Raw genomic sequence first — 25,834 nt, 5'->3', positions numbered from 1 at the left:
ATCTTACCCTTTACCTTTATGAATCCCTTCTCTCTGATATCACAAAACTTATATGACATATGCCAAAGCATTAATTTTCCTTGCAATTTTTCTAAACATGAATTCCCCAATGCACACAGAATGAAACGCTATGCTTATCAGCAGAAATGTGTTTTCCTCTAGCTATTCTATATTCTAATAACAAATTGAACTGACAAAGGAGCTGTTAACCTTTCATACTGGGTAGATTAACATAATTCCAGCTGATGGATCAGAACAGGTTAGGATGACCTTGGATCTTCCTCTACTGACTCTTGTGGCTTTTTGTTAGCTCAGTTGCCTACGGAAACAAGGTTAATGTAATCATGCTATCCATCTGCTAGCCAGACCGCTAATTTTTAAACCTACTGTCGAATTTCGGCCCTATCTGTCAGACAAGCACTACTTGAATTCCTACAAATTCCATGGAAACAAGCAGCTGAATTAGACTTATAAACTGATGATCCCAATGTCGGAAAGGCTACAATACTGGCTCAGCTACAATGCCAGATACTAGAGGATCCAGGAGACACCTGTTCTGAATGATCTGAGAAACTCTGAGAGCTCATACCTGATTAGGCACTAGATAACCCAAAGACAAGGTTCTTTCTTAAGGTGAACAAATTTCCTTCAGTCCTGCTGCTCATCAAGTGACTGCTTAATTAGTTTGTAATTTTAGGTAGTCTTTCAAGGTGAGAGATAATGTTCACAGGGTTATTCTCAATGTCTGTTGGTTTGAAATTAGACCTACTAGCTCTCTTCTTGCAATCTGTTTTTCCTATTGGTATTTAGTAGAACTCTCTGAAATTTTAATCCTGCCTGATCACACAAAATAGATTAGTTAAGAGAGTTCAATATGGAACTGGCAAAGCTCATTTGGCTTTAGACATGAAATATGCCTAAGCCTCTATATTTTAGGGCAGGATATATTTGAAGGGTCAGTATTAGAAAACTGTGTTGCTATATGCATTAGAGAATTTATGTTTATAGAATTTACTAGGAGAACTAATGTTTCAACATTATAATTTTGTGACATCAGAAGCTGGGTTCAAAATTGGCAGAATAAATAAGCTAAGCATAGCTACTGAATTTTCCAATGAAAAATTCTAAGGGCCAATCTCTACTGATCAGGGAGAGAATGCAAAGGAACTGGCTGCAATTTCCTGAATCAGTCTGGTTCTGTCAATATTCTTGCCACCAGTGTCCTTGCTCTAAAAAATTTCTCAATATTATTGAAGCTTCACTGACACTCTCCTTTGAAATACTTCCAGAGCATTTGGAATTCCTGGAATCTTTAAATGAAGCAAGCAGCTTAAGGACTTTTTCTTGCCTTAGGAGGCAATTTAAAAAAACGGGCAAGCGTATCTTATAAGCACATCCTTTATATAGCCTTGGCAATTTTCATACGCTGAAAGCAGTCATGAGCAAAATGAGTGACACAAAAACTTAAGCTAAAAAATGTGCAGGCTAGTTAGGAGAGGTTTAAAGATGCAGAAGTTTACACATTAAACATTTCATCATTACACACTTTTTCATTCACAGTTAAAAAATCTTCACCCTTTTAAGTTTACAGACTAAAGCAAATATTCATGAGCCCTACTGGATCAGGTCATAGCCCTTTTGTTCCACTACTGCAGAAGTGAATGAAAAATAGGAAAAACGATAGCAGTGAGAATAAAACAGTTATTAGAAACACAGATTACTGAAAATGAAAGCTAAAAATGTCAGTGAAAAGTTGATGGCTAATATAGTTAGAGATAATAATCAGGACCTAATGAAATTCAAACAACGCTTGATCCTATCTAAGGATTTTAAAATAATCAATCAGAATATAGAAGAGAAAGGTAGTTTCAATGCATATTTTTCTCTGCCTTTTGAAAGAACCATGATGAGGCGCTCATAATTTATGTGGATAAATAAATACTTTGTATTTCATTAAGAACTAAAAAGAATCTAAAACTGTAACTACTCATGTTAACATTTTTAAAGCAGGTATTTTTCAATCAAGGATATTAATTGAAGTTGAAGAACTTTCTGAGCCACTCCTCAATTAATTTCATGCAAATGATAGTATCCTTGGAAAGTTTTAGAAGGTTATGAACAAACTGAAGTTACAATAGTATTGAGGGTAAACAGGATGACCAGAACAGGTCAGTTAGCTTGATATCATCCTTAGGTATCACAGAAAGTCTGATATGCAACACAGTAAATAATTACAAGGTAACAGCCTTACAAATAGATGCCAGTATGATGCATAGGAAACAAAAATGAATATTAAATTGCTTTTGATGAAAATTTAAATGTATTGGTAACATTAATAGCTTCTGCCTGAGAATGTAATAAAAAAAAAAAAGATATCCAAAAGAGAAGGTAACTCTTGTTAAACAGACAAGAACTGATTAGCGGGTGGATCTCAAAATCTAACTAGAGAAAGTATATCATCGCTTTACAGCATATTTTTATTGATGTTCTGCTCGAAATTCTCAATGATCTAGCAAAAAAGAATGGGAGTCCCTTCCTGGTAAATTAGGAGATGGCATAAAGATGTTAGTAAGGTCAGCTCTAAACAAGAGTTTTATAATGACTAATATGGTGGCCCTATTTATAAAGCACATTTCTGCATAGAAGAATTTGTAAATTATGCAGCTAGGAACAGAGAGATTCACAGTCACACAATGCAAGACAGTATCTCAAGAACCTTGAAAAGAACTAGAACTTATGATAGAAAACCAGATTAACATGAGTTTGTACTGTTGCCACAAGTACACGCATGTCAGTTATTATTTAATCATTGGACTAGTGAATAGGATTAGGCAAGTGGAATATTTCTGTGTATGTTATTATCAGTCCAGTGCTGGAAGTTTGTGTATAGATTTGTAGGAGGCCATATATAAAACCCATTTGGACATAATGAAAATGCTCAGAAAGGAACTAGAATAATGTTATGAGAAATAAAAAAAAAATGCTTTATAATGAGACACTTAAGAAGCTCAACCTAACTTAGTTTGTTTAAGATAAGATGAAGTGGGGTGATTTTGACTAAAGAAGGAAAAGACTTTTGGTCCTTTAGAACATTTGGTTCTGCTCCTTTAGAACACCAGAAAGAGACAAAATGAGACCCAGTCGATTAAATTTGATAGTAGCCAAATTTTTTATAGAAATAAGATAGGCATAATAGAGAGGTAAGACAGATCTGGTAGATTCACCGTTACTTGAAATCTTTAAACAAACAATAAGATTGGGTTTCATACCAGCAAAACAGTATCAGCAACAGAGATAATCTCCATCTGTGGTGGCTGTTTGGGCTCTCCGGTAGGATGCGATTCACTTCAACCTATAGTAACCCTCTAACTGTTAGGTGACTAATGTCCCTAAACTATTTTTGTTTCTACACTGTCTATAAGAGGACTTTGGGGTGATTAGTTCAAGTGTGGTTACCTACACTGTAGATAAACGAAGTTAGGTGAGATTAATAATCTGAATGGTTTACTGTAAAATCTGCTGTAGCTCAAAGAAATAGTATGAAATGGATGTAGAAATTGCCATGTAATGATTTCTTGCCTGCTTTATACATAGTCAATCTAGAGAATCTTATTAATACCCCTTGGTCTTAAAAATCTATTAATGCTAAAAAGACAGTTGCACTGCAAAATAAGTAACTTAAATGCTGTCTTCAGGGTATCCTGGACCTCCTGTAAGGCATCTGGAAATGGCCATTCTCAAAGCTCAGAGACAAGGTAACCATTGGTTAGACCTGAATATGTTCAAAAGTATTTTTTAACCAAAACCCATCTAAGTCAACAAAAGAAAACTTTTACAGAAATTAATCTAAATGTTAACCTAAATACATTAAACAGCATCAGCCCTACCACTGAATAACAGTTATTATGATGCATCTGCAAATCTACCTTGTTCTTGCAAATTTGAGACAGAATTTGAGTGCAAGGAAATACACTGAGAAGGGGAGTTTTTTCTTCAGCAGTCCTAGAATATTCTAACAGAGACACCTAAGGGAAAATAAAAGAAAACACTGTGTTAATTATATTATATAATTAGATACAGTATACATACTTCACAGCTTAGTATACAGTAAAAATGGCATAAAAATCCTGCTATTCTTGGAAGGGGAAGGTGATATATTAATAGACATAATAATTCATAGTTCTAATAAGTTTAATAGTTTCAAGACTCCTATAGATCTTGCACATACATTAGTTTTCAGTACATAAAACAGTGAACATAGAGCTCATTAAAATGCTCTGTATTAACTATAGTCTGTTTTTTTGTGGAGATATTTCTCCTTCTTTTTTTTTTTTTTTTTTCCGAAAACATGATCTTATTCAGCATGTGAGCAGACATAGTTTCACTGTGACTGTGTTGTGATCATAATTTATGAGCTAGATGGTATAACATCTTCTGAGAGCAATAAGGATTTTCTGCTTTGCTCTGAACTGAACTACCTAGACATTATGGTTAGATGCTTAAGGAACTCCGGAGAGGCACAGGTTTAGCGATGTGTAATACTCAAGGGTTACCATTTTGACACACAGAGCTGATGGCAAAGAACACAGCAAAGTTAAAAGTTTAATCTAATAAAAACATAAGTAATAACAACAAAGAACCAGAGACCAGAACTGGTAGCTCTTATTATTTCTTTTTATATTTTAGCATGTATTGAAAAGATTCACTGAAACTTAACTGACAGGCCAAATAGACAAGGCAGCATCTTTTTGGATGCTTCTTGGGTGCCCTAATGGAGTTCTGTTTCCTGTGTTAGTTTGTTGTTCAAATTATTTGAGAGGTATTCTATTCAAATAATACTCTGTTTGCCTGACTTTGACTTGTACAAAATACTAAATTTAGTGTTAAATGTTCATTAAAAAAGATTTTTAAAGAGACTTTCAATGTCCCAAATTTGTAAGGTTTAATTCTGCTGATTCTGACTGAGCACTTCAAATAATTTTAAGATGTACTGATTCAAAGGGAATAAAGAATAGAGAGAAATATTTGTTCCAGAAGCTGGTTGGGCAATAGGAATGAATGAGAGTCAGTAAAAGGGCCGAGTATTGCCTTTCTTGCCAAAGCTCCTGCCAACACAGCTGTGCTGCTGCAGACAGATACATGCAGTAACAGACAGACTAACAGTGTATACGCACAGCCCCAAGGCTAGGAACTCTCTCTGCTCCCACCTCTTATTCAGTGCAGCTGAGATAGCAAAATTGAAGCCAGGGCTTGGTTTTTGATATCTGGCACAGGCCACCAATAAATTTAATTGTTAAGGGAGTCAAAAAAGAAAGGAATTATGCCTCAGAGATATCTCTGAGCAAAAATGCCACAGAGCTTATTCACTTGGTTAAGCTGTGACTACAAAAAGAAGTGAAGGCCCTGTGAGAACAAAGATGCCATAACATGATCATAAGGCTTCTCACATTGCAAGGCCCTTAGAATAAATAAGGTGCAGGACCAGATTTTAAGCCCTAATAACTGTGGTCATGGTTAGAATGCTTTCCCAGGAATTTCAAGTGCTGATATGTATCTTATGCCATGGGTTGTGTGTGATGTCAAGATTGAGTATGTTGGGAGTGTCTTTATGTAAGATGTTTATATCTTCTCTGGACTCTGAAGAACTGCAGTTTGCTTAAGCCCCTAATGCCTTCAAAAGTGATTGCATAGTTAGGGCTCACATCAAAATATTCCCAGCTGGGCTGCCAGACTTTGCAGGTTTGAAAATAGTTGTATGGCCAATAGTGTTGCAAAAGAAACTTTTGTTAAAGTAATCAGACGCATTTAATCTTTAAATAGACTTAATTGGATCCGGTGCCTAGGACTGGGTCTGTTGAAGGAGACCTAGTGTGTCTCAGACATGTTAGTTTTGTTAAAAGGAAATGACCATTTTAAAGGGGTGGGTGATAAAGTGATACCACTGTAATATTGTGATTCAAATTGGAGACAACATCAAAAGACATCAAAACTGTGGGCTGCTAATAATATCTCACAGTATTCATGATCCTAGCTTAGTCCCCCATTCTGTTCCCCTGTGTGTGTCCTGGCACAATCCTGTCTTCTGGGCACACCTCACTATGCAAGAATATTTATGCTATTAAATGTTCCTTTAAAAAAAAGAATTAGAGCTTAATTTCTCACCAGGTCATAAACATTATTTAAGGAAGTAAATTCATTAAAGCTGATGATAAGCTTTGAAGTGTTTTTAAGTCTAGACATGTCCTGCAGCATGCTGCCTTTAAAATGAAAAAGCTTCAACTGATGGAGTGCAAATACAAATACTATCCTACTGGTAAACCATAAAAAAATATAAAATATGAATCCAAACCAACATGAAATAGTGAAAAGACAACAAAGGCTATGATGACTCTTTCACTTATCTGAAGACTATTTCTTCTCCAATTTCTCCCTGAAATAAAGGTGACCTGGGTAAGATGGGGCGTCAGACAGTCAATCAGTTCACAAGAGAAGGGAACAGACGCTGCCAACACTAAGGAACTAAAAACTCTTCCATTATGAGAGAGCAGTATGGGAAGAGTGGAGTCAAGCGGACTGGCAGCAGATCCTCAGGAAAAGGCAAAGTCAGAAGAGAATTGGTAGTATCTCACTGCAAACACAGATCACTGGAAAGATGGCACTCTGGTAAAAGAAGCAAATTGTTATTCTCCTCTTTCTTACAGTTGCCTCTAAATAAGCTTCAGAAAAGAAAAAGTTTAATTGAAACTGTAAAAGAAAAGGGGATTGAAAACATAACCATCAAGTATAACAAATAACACCATTCACAAACTAGAGTTAAAAATGGAACAGTTCAGAAACTATTTCACAGTTTTTTGTATCAGGTATTTAGCAGGGCTACTTCATCAGAAAAGGCAGCTACTGAAGGTGCCACACAACAGTTATGCATGAACGCAATGTCAGAATTATGCATATAAATGTCCACCTGAAGAAGCATTTTTCTGTGCAGCTATTATAACAATACGTATTTATGAAGCTAAAACCTGTAGCCTGCTACAGTTTGATGTGGTTTTTTCCCCATGATATGTTCTCGTGACGTTTAATCTGACAAAAAAAATCTTTTCAAGAACAACTGGCATAATGGCATGAAGTCATGTATTTCATTAAATTCAAAGGAAAGACTGATAATTTAGGTTGTGTCCTACTCTTAGATGCATTCTTCTTAAAAGGTTTCGCATTGAAATTACATGTCCTTTACACAATAGGAAATCTAATTAGGATTAATTGTAATTCACGTATTGCATAATAACTGACAGGCAGAGGAACACAAGTTCTAGTGATGTTAAGTAAATGTAAGCATCATCAGAATCAAGCCCAAATGGAAACATTAGTTTTTAACTTTTGTGTTTGGTTAAGGTCATGGGCCCAGCTGAATAACAAAGTAATAATTACATAATACATACATTTTACTGAAAATTTGACAGCAATACCTCAGCTGTATCTGACTAAATATTTGCCTTAGCCACTGAAAAGACTGGGGTTTTTCATTTAAGCAAGCAATCTGAGGTCTGACCTTTACTGTCTGTTCCATGTTCAAACCTTCATCATCGTGTTGCAAATAATAAGACAAAATAAATCTTTCTTTGCTTCTCTTTCCCTCTTCCACAATTATATTGCATGTAGAAAACAGAAAAATAAAAGGCATTTGAAATTTGCAAATGTTCCAATTTTTAATAAATTTTAATAAATTAAAAACTGAGCATAAAATGAGAGAAAGAAAATGAGTCAGGAAATTAATAGCAATCAAGTCAGGAAATCATCCTTCTATAGCACGGATCTGCTAGAAACTGGGTTTAATTGCCTCATAATCAAAGCATTGCATAATATTTTTGCTTGTATGGGTTGTTGTGTACCATAGAGAACTCTGGCTAGAATCCAAAGAAGTACACCTATGTGCTGAAATTCCCAAAGTCCAAGAATCACAGTAGAGCAGCCTAATACTGGACCATGGGACCAGGCAGACCTGAGTCATCAGTGAATTTGACTCTCTCCTTCCTTTCCCCAGAGCAGAACACCCCACTTCCCCATACTCTCTTTTTTTCTAACAGACAGAGTAACTCAGAGTCTGGAATGAGCCCTTCTACCCTGGCAACAAGTTATGAAGTTAGATGAGTGGCACAGCAGCATCATATGCTTGTAAAAATGAATAGAAGGAGTCAAGGAAAAACTTGTTCAGAATACCAGTTGAGAATAAAATAGATTTTCTTTTTTTTCAAAACTGCACATGTCACAATTTAAATCAAACAACTAAAGATCATTTGCTCCTGCAAGACCCCATGAAAAAAAGATCCTTTGCTCAGTCAATACTGTAAGTTTTACTTTGCATGGTACCTCAGAGAAAGTAGTTCTTGGTGAGAGAGGACAGTTTTATGCTGCATTTCACTTAATCTGTTGAAACTTACAGGATCTTTGCTTTCTTTGCTATGCTTTTTACAAGTACAAAATAAAAGCCTCTTCCAAATCTCACTACAATGACTGGAAAGTTTCTCACTGACTTCCACAGAAGTTTTATTTGGTTCTGACAGAAAGGACAGAAGAGAATCAACCTTAAACCTGGGCTTCTTAGGTCACATTAGTAGAGCAGAATTTAATTTTACCTACTTGTTTTTTTTTCCTCTTGATCTGTGAAATCCAAAGCTTGCCTTCTAATATCAGCAGGAAAAACAAAGTTCATACCAGTGTAACGTACTCAAACTCAGCAATGTATTCTGGCAGGACCAGTTAATGGTCAAACACAAACTACTGGAAATGCCAATGGCTGCAGTCACAATGTCTCTCCAAAGAAGCCCACATTCTAAAGTGGAGGAAACAAGGTAAATATACTATTGGTTTTTATCTAAGTTTGGTGTCAATTTCAGAATGTTAATAAGTCAAAGGTATCTCCTTCCATGAAGATGCATCAGTTTTATTCCTTTCTGTCGTTCTTTGCCATACAGACTCACACAGGCTAATAAAGGAGTTTAACTTGACTATCTAATACCCTATGTAGAATAAGCAACTGTCAGATTCCAGCATGAAGATCACGGCCTGCCATAGCCTAGCTTAGATCCTCAGAGCATGGACAGCTCTCTTGCAGTGCTTTCATTGTTGCGCTGTTCAAAACTACTCCATCGTATCATAGTGTGATTAGCTTCCAAATTAGCTTTAATTTTGTTTCTGGTTTCTTAGAAACCAGAAACAATCCCAGTTCCTTTATAAAGGGACAGATATTGCCCCCTGTTAGCATCTGAAAGTTTGAAGGGTATATCAGAGTGACCAGGTAAAATTATTACTCAATTCCCACTCTTTTCTCTTGCAAAAAAAATAGGGTAAGGCAGAATCTGTCACTCAGAGGATACATATGATATAGAGATTTAATCTGGTTACCTATAACAGTGTATTTCTCAGCAGTATTCGTTATTATTTTGCTTAAAGATAAAGGCTGTGGTATTTAAGGGTGAAGATTTCCTTTGTGGTATATAAGTATTGCCCTTTGCAAGACTCACCCAATCCCACTGTATGAAGAGTGGGTATGAAACTGCATGAAGTAAGCTACTTCTAGTGTGGACTAATAGCTAAACAGCAGCATGGCACAGCTCACATTCTGTGAACAAAATAAGCACAAATATTTATTAAAAGATGAATCTTCCTTGCTTGTTTTGTCTTTGAAAAAATGCACTTCAGCTGAGCAGAGACTATGTTCTGATGAATGAAGCCTCTTGACACGATGAATGAAACCTCTTGACACAAACCAAAGTCAAAGATAAGTTTAGAATACAAATATTAATTTAACCATAACTGTATGCTAACAAGTGCCTACAAATACATACCATTGCCAGAAGTAGATACATCACTTTCTAGGCATTTCTATGACCTGAATACTGAATTAGCTTCTGGGCAGCTGACTCGATAGATGGGATTCATTGCACCTTGCTGGAGCACGGTGGCCAAGGAAAACTTTTGCAATTTTCACTTTCCCTAAGTGAGGAGAAATGACACCGAATACCTCTAATTCTAGCCTGGGGTGCAGACAGGATTATTCAACAGTAGTGCTTAATGTAATAACAAGCAGGCTAGATCTTGGGCTGGCAAATGAATGCTCTAATATGTATATAATATATATTAATAAAATTATGTACTTTTTATATATATTATGATTCTGGTTTTATGTTTTCTATGAAACAAATACACTTTGGCAAAAAAGATTGCACTGTGAAATCTAACATTTGAAGCCAGCTAATTTTAAAGCCAGTGAAATCAGAAATACAATTGATTTCATAAAGAGTGGAACCTGTGAGGCCAGGTATCCTTTGGACTTGTGTTTTCCAACCTCTTTCTTCCATATTGCAGTAAACCCAGCTTCCTCAAGCTCCCTATGACACCAATGCCAAGCAGAAGGTAGTATGTGCAGTGGCTAGTCTCAAGCTTTATATACACTGACAAACTTGCCAGAAATCCATGCTGACTGCCTTGTTGGCTGATGCTAAGCAAACCCTAGAAAAGCTGAGAAATGTCTCTTTTCTTTGTGGGGAGGAGGAGAGGGAAGAAAAGTATCTCTATTTAGGTTAAGCCAGATTTCTACAAAAATCATAAATACTTAATTACCCTCTTCTATGCCTTTTTCAAATTTGATTGAAATGTGATGATTCCTAAGCCACTGCAAAGACAGTCACACAGAATTACTGGCATTTTTCCCTCTCATGTCCGGTCCTAGACCCAGATTGACCCAATGTATTTGTGCCTTTCCTCACTCATCTAATTAATTCTCACATGAGAACATTTCTCATAGATGCTTCAAACTCCTGTCTGGGAATTACTCCCAGCAGCCCAAGCCCTTTGTGGGGCTTCTTAATACGCAGAATACTACTGGGACAGACTTCAGCAAAGTTTCAGACCTCCTTTCAAGGCTGCATACGCCATCTCATGGCCATCTACAGTATTTACAAAATATCCCTTCTGTAACAGCAATTAAAACAATCCATCAGCAAATATTTTACATCTTTCCAAACTTTGAATTATCATGCTTGAACAACTTCTCAGATCACTGCTGGGTTTGCCTTCTGCCTTAGCTTACTTATTGTTTCAGAAACTCTGTTCTGGGACATTCACATATGTTTAGACTGTTACAGAGACAAAAAGCTTTTCTTTCTGTCAGACTGCTGCAAAGATTAAAGCAAGTGCCAAGTATCTTTATTTGACTTAGACCATGTAAACAAATGTACACAAATTTAAGCAGCCTGAAAATTTAGCCATGAATTATCATAAGGGATGGCAGGCAGGGAAAACAAAGAATAATGAATAAGAAAATAGTTTATGGTGTCATTATTCTAACAGAATGAGAGATACAGACAAGAAAATCAGATTGCTAGCTCTGAGGGACAGAGACCCCCTTCCCATATGCTTATATATCATTTAACACAAAAAGGAATCTCAGTGGGGCCTCTGCAAACTAGCATGATATAAATAATAATAAAGCAAAACCGGACAATAGATACTGTATTTGAAGATACAATCTTGCCACCCAAAAATCTGAAGTCTTCCCAGAGCAAAAACAGAAAGGCAGGTGTGCAAAAGCTTGGAAAGAATAAAAGGAGAGCAATGGGGACTAGAGAAGAGTTGCTCTGAATTAATTTTCCTACTTGCTATTCTTATCTTTCATAAGTCAGAATGAAAATTTCCTAACTTGATATGTCTCCATCCTTGGAGACATTCATGGTCCTGCGCAGCCTGCTGTAAGTTACCCTTCTTGATCAGGTAGGTTGGGCAAGGTGACCTCCAGAGGCCTCTTCCAGCCTCAACCATTCTGTGAGTCTGTGAAAATACTTCTTCTATTCATAATTTCTTACTCAGCATGAAATAATATATTCCGTCTGTCTGGCTATTTTATAGTCTGGAGATGGAAGGGGTCATTGGGACAGGACCGACAATTTCTAGGGTTATGAGTGGCCTGACAACTAGGATCCATGCTAGAGGGACCCTACATTTAGGGACAGGTATCTGGACATACCAGAGGTAAATGGACTAGGATTAAATTTAGGATTAAGGACAAAGGAGGCAGTGATTTAGAGTTAGGATGAGGCTTGCAAACCATGACCTGGGATGCTATATTACTACAACTGAGACTGAAAGAACTGAAAACCCATGTTACGCTTTGTGCGAGCACTGGTAGGAAGAACAAAATAATAGCAAAATAATATTGTGTTCAAACAAATACAAATCAGAATTATAAAACAAATGGCTGAAGAAACCACCGAGCCAATCTGTTCCACAGGCAGCAAATACAGATGCTGCAGCTGTTACTGTGAAGACTTCTAAACTAGTACTGCATTAGTCCCCACAAACTCTAGTGGGAGCACTGATGAGAAGCGGTGAGTAAGAAAAGGCAATTTGCAACAAGAAGAGAAAGGGCAAGGACAGGAAAAAAGATGATGAGAAAAACTGGAAAGCACTGATCATGCCTTTGCCACAGATGGCATAAAGACGTGAAGAACGAAGCAGAGGTAACATGAAGAAATATAATGAGGATAGAGGAAGAGAACAGAAGAAAGATGAATAGAAAAATGATGAAAGGAGGAAGAAAAAGAGCGCAGCACTTTTCTGCCTCCTCTCTTCCATGCTATCCTTTACTAAACAACAACATTCTTCTATCCACAATGCAGCATACTGTATGTATTTTCAGACCTTGGAAACCATCCTCCAGCATTTGTAGCAGCTGCTTTTCTTTAACTGGCTATTCAGAGTTGCATATGTAAGAGAGATTCCATCTTTTCTTATTAAGAAACTACAAAAAGAAGAAATAAGGAAAGACTCCAGGTTTTCATTATGCTGTTTCAAAAGCAGGCAAAAGACAAGAATAAACATTCTGACCATATAAAGTTTATACATTGCACAATATTTACTAAGTATAACAGACTATAATTAACACAAATTCCATAACACTGATGTTCACAGTAATCATGAGATCACTTGCGAGACATTTTTTCCTGCCTCTTTATAATCAGTAAGAGTAGTCTCCATGTCCTGTATTACATAAAAAAAAATATTTAAAAAAATCTATTTATTTGCCTCTGGAACCACAAGTCTTGTCTTTGCTGAAGATCCTTAGCAGGAAGGTTGCAACAGCATGAGATGAAAGAGAAAAGTACAATATATGTTGACAGCAGATCCAGAACACCATACAAATACTACAAAACTGTTGATGTTATTTTCTTCTTGAAATGTATTTTTTCATAAGGATGTAATTTCTGGTGATTTACAACGCTGTAGTTTGAGTGGCAGCAGGTTAGTGTGAGGATTTGATTAATTATTGCTGGACTCCTCTGCCAAAATGAGAATCACACCATAAGGTTTCAATTTAAGAACAGTACTGGGCTGATAGCTGCTTCTTGGGGAAGATGCATAAATTGCCTACCACCAACTGGAATGGGCTTTAATACATATGAACGGAGCTGATCTGACTAATCCATACTAGAAGCTAATACGATGAAGACAGTTCATACAACCCGGAGGATATCCTACCAACATGATACAGAGTGCATTGGGGAGCTTCCTGAAAAATTTTGTTCTCTCCAGGTAATATGAAAAGAGCTCCTAAAATCATTAGCTGTGCCAATCTGACTTCCCCATGGGCCAAAAAAAAGTGCAGCAAGCAGGTAGTCTGGTACAGATTCTTACCTCAAATAATTTCAGGTAAAGCTATAAGAGTGAGGGTCATTTTGTGTTTCCAAATTTTTGTGAAGAATAGCAAAGGGTGAACAAATCTGTTTCATGCTGTGTTGGAATGGAATAGAAGCTCAGCTATGGGGGGAAAATTTAGCTAAAAAACTCTAAGTGGCCCAGTCCACAAGATCATCTCTGCCCACCTCTGAATGTTTCTTGAGGCTATGCTGTTTCTGGGTCAAAATACCACATCCCTCAAACTCCCAAGCAAACATAAAACCACCTAATCCCACATCCCCCTTCAAAACATGCTGAGCCATGTGTCGTGGTTTGGCCTCAGCCAGCAACAAAGAACCAGGCAGCCGCTCGCTCGACTCCCACAGCCGTGGGAAAAATCGGCAGGAAATTGCAAAACTCGTGGGTCGAAATAGTGTGATTTAACAGAACAGCCAAAGAGAAGAAGAAAGAAAAAAAAAAAAACAGCGATAAAGGAGTATAAGGACGCGAGTACAGTACAGTACAGTACAGTACAGTACAGTACAGTACAGTACAGTACAGTACCGCAGCGCAGCGACCGCGACCGCATGGCCACAGCCCACCCCCGGGTGGCGACTGCCCCGCCCTCCCCGGCTAGCGCTTCTTATAGCCCTGGCATGGGTCACGTGGTATGGAATACCTGCCTCCCCTGCCGGTTCCTTGGGGAAATTAACCCCCTCCTTGCTGGAACCAGGATACCATGTTACGCCATTAACCGAAGTACTGCATCTCAGAATGGGCACACTCCCAGGGAATCTTTTTTGATCCGAGCAGCTAAAATGTCCTGAGCTCAGAGGGCACCTGCTGTCCCTCAGGCAGATAAGATTTTGCTTTCAAGATTGAAAAGGTCTTCCAGCTGCCTTCAAGCTCTCACCTCTGATTTCTACACGCAGAAATCACACATACATTTATATGTATGAAATAAACTTTCACATACGTATAAACATAGTAAATGCACATAAAAAGATGAAAGGCACTGTATTAACTGTACCAAAATGATAACAATACAGTCACATGGTATCAAGTCAGCAAACTGCTCAGTATGCAAAGAAAGAAATGGATTCAACAGGAGTTCTGTCTCATAGCTACAAGTGGGCAAATGGGTGTCCTAAGATCATTGTTCCACTGGTGACACAGTTCTACAAGCTGCTTTGGGCAGATGCTTCCCAGTGCTTATCACAAAGATCACGGCTGCATCAAAAGTCTCAACATGATTCTTGGATGGCAGTGAAATAAATGAGCACAATCACACAAATCTCAAAGTTGAGACTTACCCAGAAAAACTTGGGACTTACCTGCATGGATACAAATCCACCTTGTGACTGTCCTGACATATGCACATACTTTCCTGTAATACAAATGAAATACAGATGCATATACATCTGTGTGGGCCTTGTTTTGTTTCTGCATTGTTCATCTACTGCTGCTTTCCACTTTCAGAAATGTGGCCATTCATAACAATATTTACTCTGTTTTCACAACCATATTAGGAACAGATGAGGTAAGACCCAGATTCTAACAGCAAAAATCTGAACCGATTCTCAAGTTATGGATCTCTGAAGTCCAAGAACCAGTCATAGAAACACCAAGCATAGGGACTTTGGAGAACTTCAAGCCACCTCTGTCTGGGTAAAACTTCTTAATAATCCTAAATTATTTCATGCTTTGCAAAACTTTTCTGTTCTTATAATCACAAAGTTAACTTTGTTCACAGGCCAATGCTACACTAAATAACTCTTAAAACTTAGGCACTTACTCTGCTACACTGAAAACTTCTTTTTACAGAAATATTTGAAACTTCTTAAATTTCAACCTCGGAATTTTATTGTGCACTCTAAAGATGTGATTTATTGTCATTCCCATGATACTGTATGCTCTCAAGTCCCAGGTACAGAATCGTGATTGAATTATATAACAAGAACTAAACCTGAGTGCAGAAATGCACACAGGAGAGCAGTAAGTTAATAATATTTTCTTCTTGTTTTGCACTGAATTTTTCAGTGATATCTGCATGATTTTCTTCTGTTTCCTATTCACAAGAAAGAATCACAAGCAATACCTCTAGCCTGTTTCAGTTCATTATAACTTTGTTCTCTCAGGTAGAGACAAACAAATTTACCTTATTTTATTCAAATGCTGCGTTCAACGTTAAGCATCAAACATCAGTATCTAATCATATGTGATTCGTTGTGTTCCTTCTCTCCATTTGCACTGTCATATTTAAAATTTGTTTAAATCCTTCTTCACTATGCAAATGAGCAGTTCCACTATACTAAGCACAATCATGCTTAGTGAGCGTGGTTTGCAAGAACCTACAACAGTTTCTAGAGTCAAACTTGAGAAAGAGTGGACAGTCCACTGGCCAGCCAGGAACCTGGGGTCAGAAGCTCACCTATTCCCTATGGTACACAAGCCAAATCACTTAAAAAATATGCAGCAATTTTCTTTCTGTCTGACTAGGAAGACAAAAAATTCCTGGACTTCCATCTGGTAATGGAAGATTCCTTAGAGATTATGGGGTAATCAGACACCTTAGAAAGAGAACCAGCCTAGAAATGCAGTAGGTTCTCCAGTTTTTCAATCAATGGAAAGTTTTCTTAAAGAAAGAAGAAGATATAACATTCAAAATCCTTACTGCAACTAATAAAAATATTGCTCTTTCTCAAAAAGATTCTGTGCTAAGATTACTCATCCAAAAACCTTTGGTTTGGCTTTCATCGCTACACGAGTCATTTATTAATTCCTTCTTGCCAAAACAAAAAGATCCTTGGCTTAAGAAAGTGGCATTAAAAGTAAGCAGAATGCTATTTATAAACAAACTCAAATGGAACCTGTAAGTACAGAACTACCTGCAGCTCTAACAAACATCCCTGAACGCAAAAAGAAGGCATAACTGAGGTGGACAAGCTTGGAGTACTCAAGCAGAAAACAGTCCTTGAAATACTGACAGTCTGAATTTGAATCTCCGCTCAACTAAGCGGCAAGGTTACTCACATAAAGATTATGTAAGCAACTTCTAATGCTTCTTTATAAGTAAAGCTGTGTTGGAACTTAGAATAATAATTATCACTGTTGTTAAAAAGCAATTGGATAGCTTGCTTATTCTTTTATCTTCCTTTTTTAAAATCAAGGGCTTCATAAATAGGTAATAAAAATACAGGCAACAACAACAACAACAACAAAATTGGTCTTTGTGGGCTCAAAGCTTCAGCTTAGTACACCACCAAGAGAAGGAGAGGGGAGCGAATGTTTCCTTTCTTGTCAGCTATCTGCAAATGGAGTCTGTGGAGCATTTATGCTTCAAAATACTCCAGACCCTTGTAACAAATTTGTTTCATTAAATATTATGAAGTTGGAATCATAAGTAACAAGTTCTAGTTTGAAGTATCTTTAAAAGTATACCACGTGTTATTTGATAAACCTTCTTCAAAATGAAAGTTTCCCACTGTTTCCAAGTCAATCAACAAGAACTGTACAACCAAATTAAAACTTTCCTTCATTTCCACCTGGAAATCTTTTAAAATCCCGCCTGGGACAACATAACAGGACAAATTAACATAATTTTGATTTTCTTTAAACAACAAATTTAGACAAGTGAATGATTACAGAAAGATTTTTTTTTTAAAAAAATCTGAAATACTACAACTGTGGATATACTGGTCCTATACTTATCTATAACACCAAGCTTCATCTACTGCACCAAGCAGTGAGTAGTTACTCACCCCAGCTATTTTTGTTCAATCCTTTTCCTATTTACTAGATCACCAGTAATGGGAATGGCAGCATCTGCTGACTAGAAGGTGGCCTGGATCCAATAATTCAGACCACATAAGAGCTGCAACTTTAATGATACTTGCAATACTCCTAGTTTCCACCTTAAAAAAAAACAAATGCGAGACAGGCTTCAAGTCCTATCATGAATCTCCTAACCACCAGCCACCATCATACCCAATTATTAATGTCTAAAAATATCAGAATACTGTTCTTGTACAATTCATGAAACATACTCATTCAGTTTTCTGTTCTGGAACGCTGTTCTTTCCTCCAGTGCATTTATTTTTTTGTAAGAATGCCTTTTCAAGACAGGTCTTTTCTGTATCTTCATTATCATGAATTGAATTTTCAGTTTCCAGATTCCTGCTCCTTAGAGATTTATTACTTGATGCTTTACCCAACATTTGCAGCTTGGCCAATTCATGTTCCAGCTGACAAAGAGACCCCACTAGGATTCAGAAGCAAGAGGTTATGTTAAAGTATGGAAGGAAAATTATCTTGTGTTTCCTCAAAAGACAAAGCCTCTAGATGTGTACTAAAAAGCATACTTGAAAAGATCAAACCAGAAAACTATTTGAATATATTCAAACTCTTGATTGTCAATAGAAAAAAGCTGAATTACTTGGCCAAAGGGACAGCTCTGCTCTGAGCAACTGCACATACTCTTCTCTTGTATATTGGCTCATATTCGAGTCCTGTTCATATCTATTAGACCATTGTTTCACCCAGGCAGGACTGATCCTTCAATGTGACTTCATCATGATGCAAGTCTCAGCAATGAAAAGAGAATTAGAGGGAACAGGCAAAATGGAAGTGCAGCTTTTCTTCAGACACCTCAGGACAGGGTTCATTTCTCTCCACATGTGTGATCACTGTGTGGCATAGTAATTACTGTCTGCTTTGTGGGAGCAAAACATTCTTTTTTAAGAGGTAAATCTTTAGGACCAATCCAGCCGCTATACAGCTCATATTAGGTAAAGCAAGAGAATAAACTCCTCATTCCTTTTGAATAACAAGCGAGGATTTGGCACCCAAGTATAAAATTTTCATAAAACTCTTCTTAAAGAAAGCAACTCTGCTACACACCCCAATGAAAATGCTGAAATGAATATTCATATATGCACTAACTATAGGCACTTCTGACAAAGAGATGAGGTGATTGAAGCGCATGTCTGCTTCCTAGATAATCCTGATCTACATAGGGCAAGCAAAGGAGGAAGATGTGACCATAAAGGCATGAGTCTGCACCGGCAGAGTCCTTTGTCTGTGCATCCCTGGTCAAAAGAATGTTGACTTTTGATTCAAGTACTTTTAAGGGCTCCTATTTACACAATCAGCAATATTTTTTCAGTGACGTGTACAGACATATGTGCAAAGAGCTCACTCAAGGTGCATTAAAGACCTACTAGGAATGTTTACAAACTGCTGTACAGAAAGTCTGTAATACAGGTCTTTTCCTTTTAGAGTAACTGCAGTTGCACTGAGGCAACTATAGTCTGACTCTGATCCATTATGTTGCTTATACTGTTCTTAAAGGAAGGGGAACAGACTAAGTTCGAAATCAGAAAAAAAAACACCCAGTAACTTGAGAGCTGGGTGAGAAAGAGCTTTCTAATCTGCAAAACACAGACCTTTCAGAAATCTTTAGAGTATCAGCTAGAATAAGCAACAACCATAATAATCTGGGAACTCAGCAGGAAGGTCCTCTGCAAACACCTATACTGGATGAATAAAAGAAGCAACCTGAAACTCAGTTTGCCACATTAGGTGAGTACCTTATCTAGTCCATTGCTCTGGACTGGATCTCCAAGTTTTCCTTCTTGGTGCAGTTCCATTTAAGAACCCACTGGTCAAAGCACTTACCTAAGACTTGAGACACCAGATGCAAATAATTATGAACCTGGCAGAACTGGAAATGGATCCCCTGCAACACATTAAGTGTCCTAAAAAGTTGGCTGTTGATTATTCTGAAGAATAATTAACACAAACAATGATATCACACCTATAATATATTATTTTCCATTTCCACTCAAAGTGCAGGGATAGCATTTGGAAGACCTTTTTATTACAGATAAAGATAAACCAAGAAAAAATAATAGATTCTCTAGTATGTGTTCAGCAAAGCAGGCATGATCTACATTTCCATTTATAACCAAACAGGCTTGATTTACATTTAAACTAAAAGTCCTTTATAGTAAAGGCAGTGGAAAAGAAAAATAAATACATGCACAAATGCCACTGATAGCTAATTTCTGTCTTCTTTGACATGGCTACAGCAATGGAAAGGAGTTTGGAGTAAACAAAGATGTGCCCTAGGCAGTTTTGACACAGACTTTGGGATGATCAGGGCTGTGTATATAGGATATGACTCTGAACCATGCAAGTTGGTAGAACATTTTTATTAGAATGAGAGAAAGATTAAACCATGTACATAAATCTTTGGTAGTAATCAGAATGCTCATGCTAGAAAGGCCAGACTGATATCACCTTCCTATTTTTTCTAGTGTGTTTCCAGTGAGGTTGACCTCTTGCAAACTTTTGCAGAGTATGTAAGCCCTGCAAATGTTTTAAACAATACAGTTTTAATCTAATATAACACTGCAAATGCTGAAGAGCCTGTAGGCTAAGAGGCAGATCATTCAAATGTAAAAACAAATTTGACTGGAGTCTAAACAATGTTAGCCTCTGTTGTAAACTATAGCTTTATTTTGACATGGAAAGAGAGAATGCATTTTGCCGAAAGGGAACTGGCTCAGAAAGCCTTTGTAAATGATACTGCAATGAAAATAAACTTAGTCCCCCAGCCTTAGTTTCACAGCTGTGCATGAGAAACCTAACAGATCATGCCCCATGTCATGAGTACTCATTAGCTTTTGGCTGCAGCCCATGTCTTGGCCTCAGGATACCATGATGATGTCAATCATTTCTCTCCATGATGACACTGCACTTCTTTGCAGTGAGATGCCACTAGTGTTTGGTTGCTAATAAATAGTCATTTTCTGGAAACACTCTCCTGCCTTTACGCTCGTACTCTGTCAGCTGTAATTTCTCAGTCTTCCTTTTCCTTCCCTATCATCATGCCCAACTTCAATTTCTCTCTTCTCTCTTTTATGGCTTTGAAGGTTCCCAGTGATCTGGTCTCATTCATCTCTATCAGCATCTCCTGCTCTAACTACTTTTATCTTGGTATCATTATCTCCCTCTGCCTTTTTTTCATGTACTCTCCCAAGGGAAGGTGGACTGAGCTGCAGTACCTCTGTCTCCATGTTGGGGCACAGTAACTTGGATAATTCAGAAAGCTACACAGTCTTTCGCTAGAAACGGACATTTATGTATTTCTTCCCCCTTTACATGCCAAACTGCTAATCACAAAGCTATCGCTGGTTCTGGACTAACTGCCAACTCAAAGTTAGCATGGAGAGTATTAATCTGGGGAGAAATAAATTTTTCATAGGAGCTAATTTGATATAAGACAGCATGAGAAAAAGCTGGGATAAAACTTCTCCTGAACAGGAGTTAATCTCTCCAAGTTATAAAAAAAATAAAAACCCCAAACACTAAAATAAAAATTAAATGCCAAGCCTTTTACATAATACTGAAGTGCAGACAAAAATCTGCAGTTATAAGAAAACTAAAAAAATCTTTTCCTCATCAAGAATCTCAGAGGTATTTGAAAATGAGTGATATATTTAACTCTGCATATGCAGAAAACCTTAACAGCTAATCTATTCCAAATAGGGTTTCAGACTTAATTATTATAAATTAAAGTTTAAAATTGTCCCTTCTGTTGTTCAATAATTCTAAAAGTTAGCCCTACTTATTAGTCACATCTATATACCATACTATTAAAATACCATGCATTAGACAAATTAGAAGAAAAGACACCAGACTCACCTCTATATTTTTGATCAGGTTATTATTCAACCAAATACAAAGCTTTGTTAGGGCTTCCCGACTTTCAGTCCTGGAAATTTAACTGCAATAAAGATAAAGCTTTTGCAAATTTACACATTTTTGTAGACCATCTATTTTCTGCAGTAGAAGAGGTTTTACTTTGCAGCCCTGAACAACAAAGTGTCACTCTTTTTGGTCAAGATGCCATTAACTTGCACAGTAAATTGTTATGTATTTCCAAGTAATTTGAGACCACACTGTCTACAGAATTCTGCTGATTTAGAAAGCTTTTCAATTACACCAACAAAGGAAAAAAAAGTAGCAGCTACAAGGGTTCATGATAAATGACTATGTGTTTTTAAATACAGTATTATTTTCATTAAAATTTCTTCAGTCTAACAATTTTCCTGGAAAAGGTTTCAATGTAATTATTCCAGTTTTTAAAAATATTGTTTCTAATGATAAATACTCAACAATAGGTCCTAAATTGCAAAAAACTTTAATATGTAACATATGTAATTTGATCCATATCTAAATTGGCATTTTTGGATACTTAAGTAAAGAAGTGCCAGATTCTGATTCCTTCAAATAGTGCCTTCTTCCCTGAACAGATGAATGGAGTGTTTGTGAAAGAATATGATAATCATTGTAAGGGACTGGAAATTGACTAATGTTGGCTAGAAAGAAAACTCATAGTTAACTTACCACTAAAGAGCATTCAGCAATCCACAGCAATTTGAGCAACAGCCAGTACCCTAGGTGTAAAATATTTTGAATACTTTGTCCAATAAGAATGACAGTAGTTATAGTTGGGAAGTATTTAATGCCTACAATTCTGGGATAACCTGAGAAAAACATCTCCAGTGCTGTTGGTTTTAGTCCCTCTTGATCAATGTTCTCATAAGACAATACACTACATGTGTACTGGAAATGAAAAGCAACCATTATTCTCTTTATGTCTATGCTGTAAAAAAGTACATTACACAGTAGAATGTATTACTGCCATTCCAGTGAATTAGAGATTGCTGCTTAACACCAGTTGTGTCTTTAAAGACTTCCTCTGCAGTAAAATGTTTTTGCAATTTTGATCACATTCAGCTAAGTAGCTTTCTTCTGCTCCCAAATCACATTTGGAAAGTATTACATGAGTGCTTCATATCACACCTCAGAATGTATCTTCAATTTAAAACAAAATAATTTTAAATTATGCTAATTTAATGAAAAATAAAAACTGGAAATCCGTAACTATCTATAAGCTAGTATATGTATGTGTATACATACACACACATACATATACATATATAGATGAGGATAGATGGTCTGCTTTATCAGTCTTGTAGTTTTCTACTTCTGGAATGGTTGTATCAAATAAAAATTATAATAAAGTCTTTTGGCCAGGAAAAAAAGAAAATGTTTACATGGAATTTCACTAAGGGTGAGATTGAGTTTTAGATGAAGGAACAGGTATCCACACGTGCGCCACTTGCCTAAGATGTCATGTTAGTCGACTGATTTAACCAAAGGATCCTGGAAAGCCATTCAGATGGCCAGACAAGAGGGGTTTATGTCACACAAAACTGACTTATTCTATAGGTTCCCTTGACTATATTGACTAACAATGGGATTCAGAATATCCATTGCTGTTTCAGAGACCTTAAAAGCATCCTGCCACAGCCGTTCCAGTAGGGTGCAGTTTTCTGTATATCCTCCTAAATATGTGCGTTGTCACAGAGACTTACAAGAAATTAAATTAGGCAGGTGATAAACTCAAAATAAACTTTGTTCTAACCAAAACTGTTTAAGACTCTGGTGCATTAATAATCTACATGTTTAAGATGTAAAATGGAATTATTACTACACATTTGATTTAAGAATTCTTAAGCTTTAGAAACAAGGATCCAAAATGCGCAATCACTCACCAAGTAAGGTGAGGGCTCTCAATCTGCAGGAGTTACCATGGGCAGTGTCCTGAACCATGGGGAGAGCCCCCGACTGCAGACCCACTGCTCTGAGGAGGACTGACTCAATTTGCCCTCCAGCAGGGGTCCATTTATATTCTAGTTGAATCTGATCTGTGGTCATATATGGTTACGTTTGTCCTCACTAGCTGAGGGCCTTAATTTCCTTGTCTTTAGTGCCACGTGGATTGGATGGCCTGAACCCCAAACTGCAATTTCTAGATTTTTCAAGAAGTTTGTCCACGGAGGAGGTGCAGCTGCCACAGTCTAAGATACCTTGAGGCAAGTAAAATGGCCGTAGACAGATATATATCTATGCAGCTGAATCCTGTCATTGATTTCTATTGACTGTAATGAGAGCCAAGAAATTAAATGCATATGTAGACAGGTACCTGTAGACACCTAAATGAAGGTGTCTTAAGCTGGAGTGGGATTCCATTTTAAAATTCTAACCAGTTCATAGTAGACAAAATTTCCACCATCTTAGTTAATCACGTGATTCTGCTCACAATTATCCATTGTCTAAAAAATGCAGGACTGAGTCCAAACTACAAGATTTTTTTGATCAAATTAATATAACAAGCTTATTTCTGTTTCTATAAATGAATATTTCTGCAGGGTACTTCACTAGAAACAGAGACAAAGCAGGTAGTTGTACCTTAAAAGTAATTTACTCTGAAGAGTAAATCTCTTGAGTGATTCTCGTTTCTGCATCTTAACTAGTAACGTGTTTCCCACAGTTCTGAAATGTTAGATCACCACAAACTGTTATTAATGCATGCCCTATAGACCACCTTTGGGGCACTCCAGAATGGAGACAATCCTACAGGTGCTATCTCTAGGGAAGCAAAAATAATTGTATATTCTTGCTAGAATATCGATATTTATAGAAGTACTGAGAGGAAAAAAAAAAAGATTAAAACCAAGATCAAGTAACTTAACAGCTCCATAATAATTTCCACAAGGTTCTGGTTTTCGTTATCAATTGTATCATCTCTTGAGTTCTCTGCAGTGACTATTATTTCTTAGTATTTTCTTCGAAAAAGTATAGTAATATTATCAGCTGCGTAGCCACCCACATAATTTGTAAGTAATGGGATTTCCAAGAAGTTTGGAAAGATCTAAATTCTTAACAGACTGAGTTCCAGAATCTGTATTTCTAGTGGAATCACAATGCAGATTACAACAGATGAAAGTTGAAACTGCCTGGAATACTTTGATTTATTACTTTTTCAATTAACTTTTTTGGATTCTAAAGGTCCAGAAATTATTATAGAATAAGGTATTCCGACCACCTTTATAAGGAAGGGTGAGGAATTGCACCTACTTATCTTTGTATGGGATTTGGTATATTGTATTTGCACAAAGCATAAAGATGTGGTAAAACCAAACCAGTCAGAACTCATAATTCACCAAAAACCTCAATGAAAACCCTTCTGCATGCATGAAAAAATATATCAGAATATAATTGATAGTATAAAAACCTCTGCCACAATTTAAGTAATCATACAGCTGCTACAATTAATCTTTAGAATTATTACTTATTAGTAGTAAGATTGTTGCAGCAGCTTTTTTTTTTTTTCCTTTTCAAAGCACTTCCACTGTATATTAATCACAGTATGCACAAACTACACCCTGAATATACCACATCCCTCCTGCTTTTGAATTTCTGCCACAGTATTTACTGACACACAGCCCCTCTAGCGAGTAATTTAGCACAGGAAACAAAGAATATATTTTTCCAATTACAACAGCTAAGGAAATTACATTAGACCTGAATTAGATTTGGGTGGATGCTTGCTCCTCTGGGCTCTGTAGGGGAAGCTCAGGGAATTGTTCTACCTTGCCTAGAAGGGGCACGACTTTGCAAGCATCTCTTCTGGAGCACGGCCTCCACAGAGAGCTTCCATATAACATATTCCCACAGCGTCATGCCACCTATTTGCCTGCTGCGGCCTAGACAGGCCCTCCGGGTGAAGCCTCAGCACTGCCGCTGACCTGGCACGCGGGCTCAGCGTGCTGCCGACTGTGTGCAGCAGATGGCCTTGCCCCGCCCAACCAGAAGCAGATGGCCTTGCCCTGAGAGCCAACCAGAAGCGAGTAATTCGCCCCCAGTGGCCAGGTGGGGCAGAGCAGCAGCCAATCGGAAGCGCGTCTGTCAGGGCTGGTCCAGTCCCCAGGGAGTGGGGCCAGGGTGGTTACCTCAGTGAGAGGAGTCTGCAGCCGCAGGGGGTAGTGATACATCCTTGAGGGCTCAGCACCAGTAAGCCCAGTGAAAGGGGCTGGTGGAAACTGGGTTCTCGCGTTCTTCAGCTGTGCTAGGCCAAGGGTCTGACAGCAACACACTAGAGACCCTCCCTATCCCTTTATCGGGCACCTGGCCCAGTGCTGGTGGTTCATTTAAGCTGCAGTGGCTTTTCCTCTTGCTCTGTTAGTGTGTGGGGTGCTGGAGTGTAGCTGATAAGCAGGTTTGTGAAATGTTGAAAAAAGAGAGTTTT

The 25,834-nt window shown here is 37.4% G+C and overlaps 1 protein-coding gene across 1 annotated transcript in view; it reads right to left on the bottom strand.

Annotated features, from left to right (window-relative positions):
- LRRC9 (leucine rich repeat containing 9) overlaps positions 1-25,580 on the bottom strand; it is a gene marked incomplete at both ends in the record, with an annotated part of 68,641 nt that extends 43,061 nt beyond the window's left edge. The window contains 10 exon segments of the mRNA XM_082485757.1: positions 3,888-4,025; positions 15,055-15,058; positions 17,113-17,239; positions 19,348-19,451; positions 19,972-20,021; positions 20,023-20,040; positions 21,379-21,456; positions 21,460-21,516; positions 22,084-22,302; positions 25,539-25,580. Of these exon segments, the coding sequence (XP_082341883.1) occupies positions 3,888-4,025; positions 15,055-15,058; positions 17,113-17,239; positions 19,348-19,451; positions 19,972-20,021; positions 20,023-20,040; positions 21,379-21,456; positions 21,460-21,516; positions 22,084-22,302; positions 25,539-25,580 (837 nt within the window).
- Between the last annotated feature and the right edge of the window lie 254 nt (positions 25,581-25,834).

This window comes from Vanellus vanellus (assembly GCF_965231255.1).
Source record: "Vanellus vanellus genome assembly, chromosome: 6".
NCBI lineage: Eukaryota > Metazoa > Chordata > Aves > Charadriiformes > Charadriidae > Vanellus > Vanellus vanellus.
Note: the sequence above shows the minus strand (reverse complement) of the source record. Positions and strands in the feature narration are given on the sequence as shown.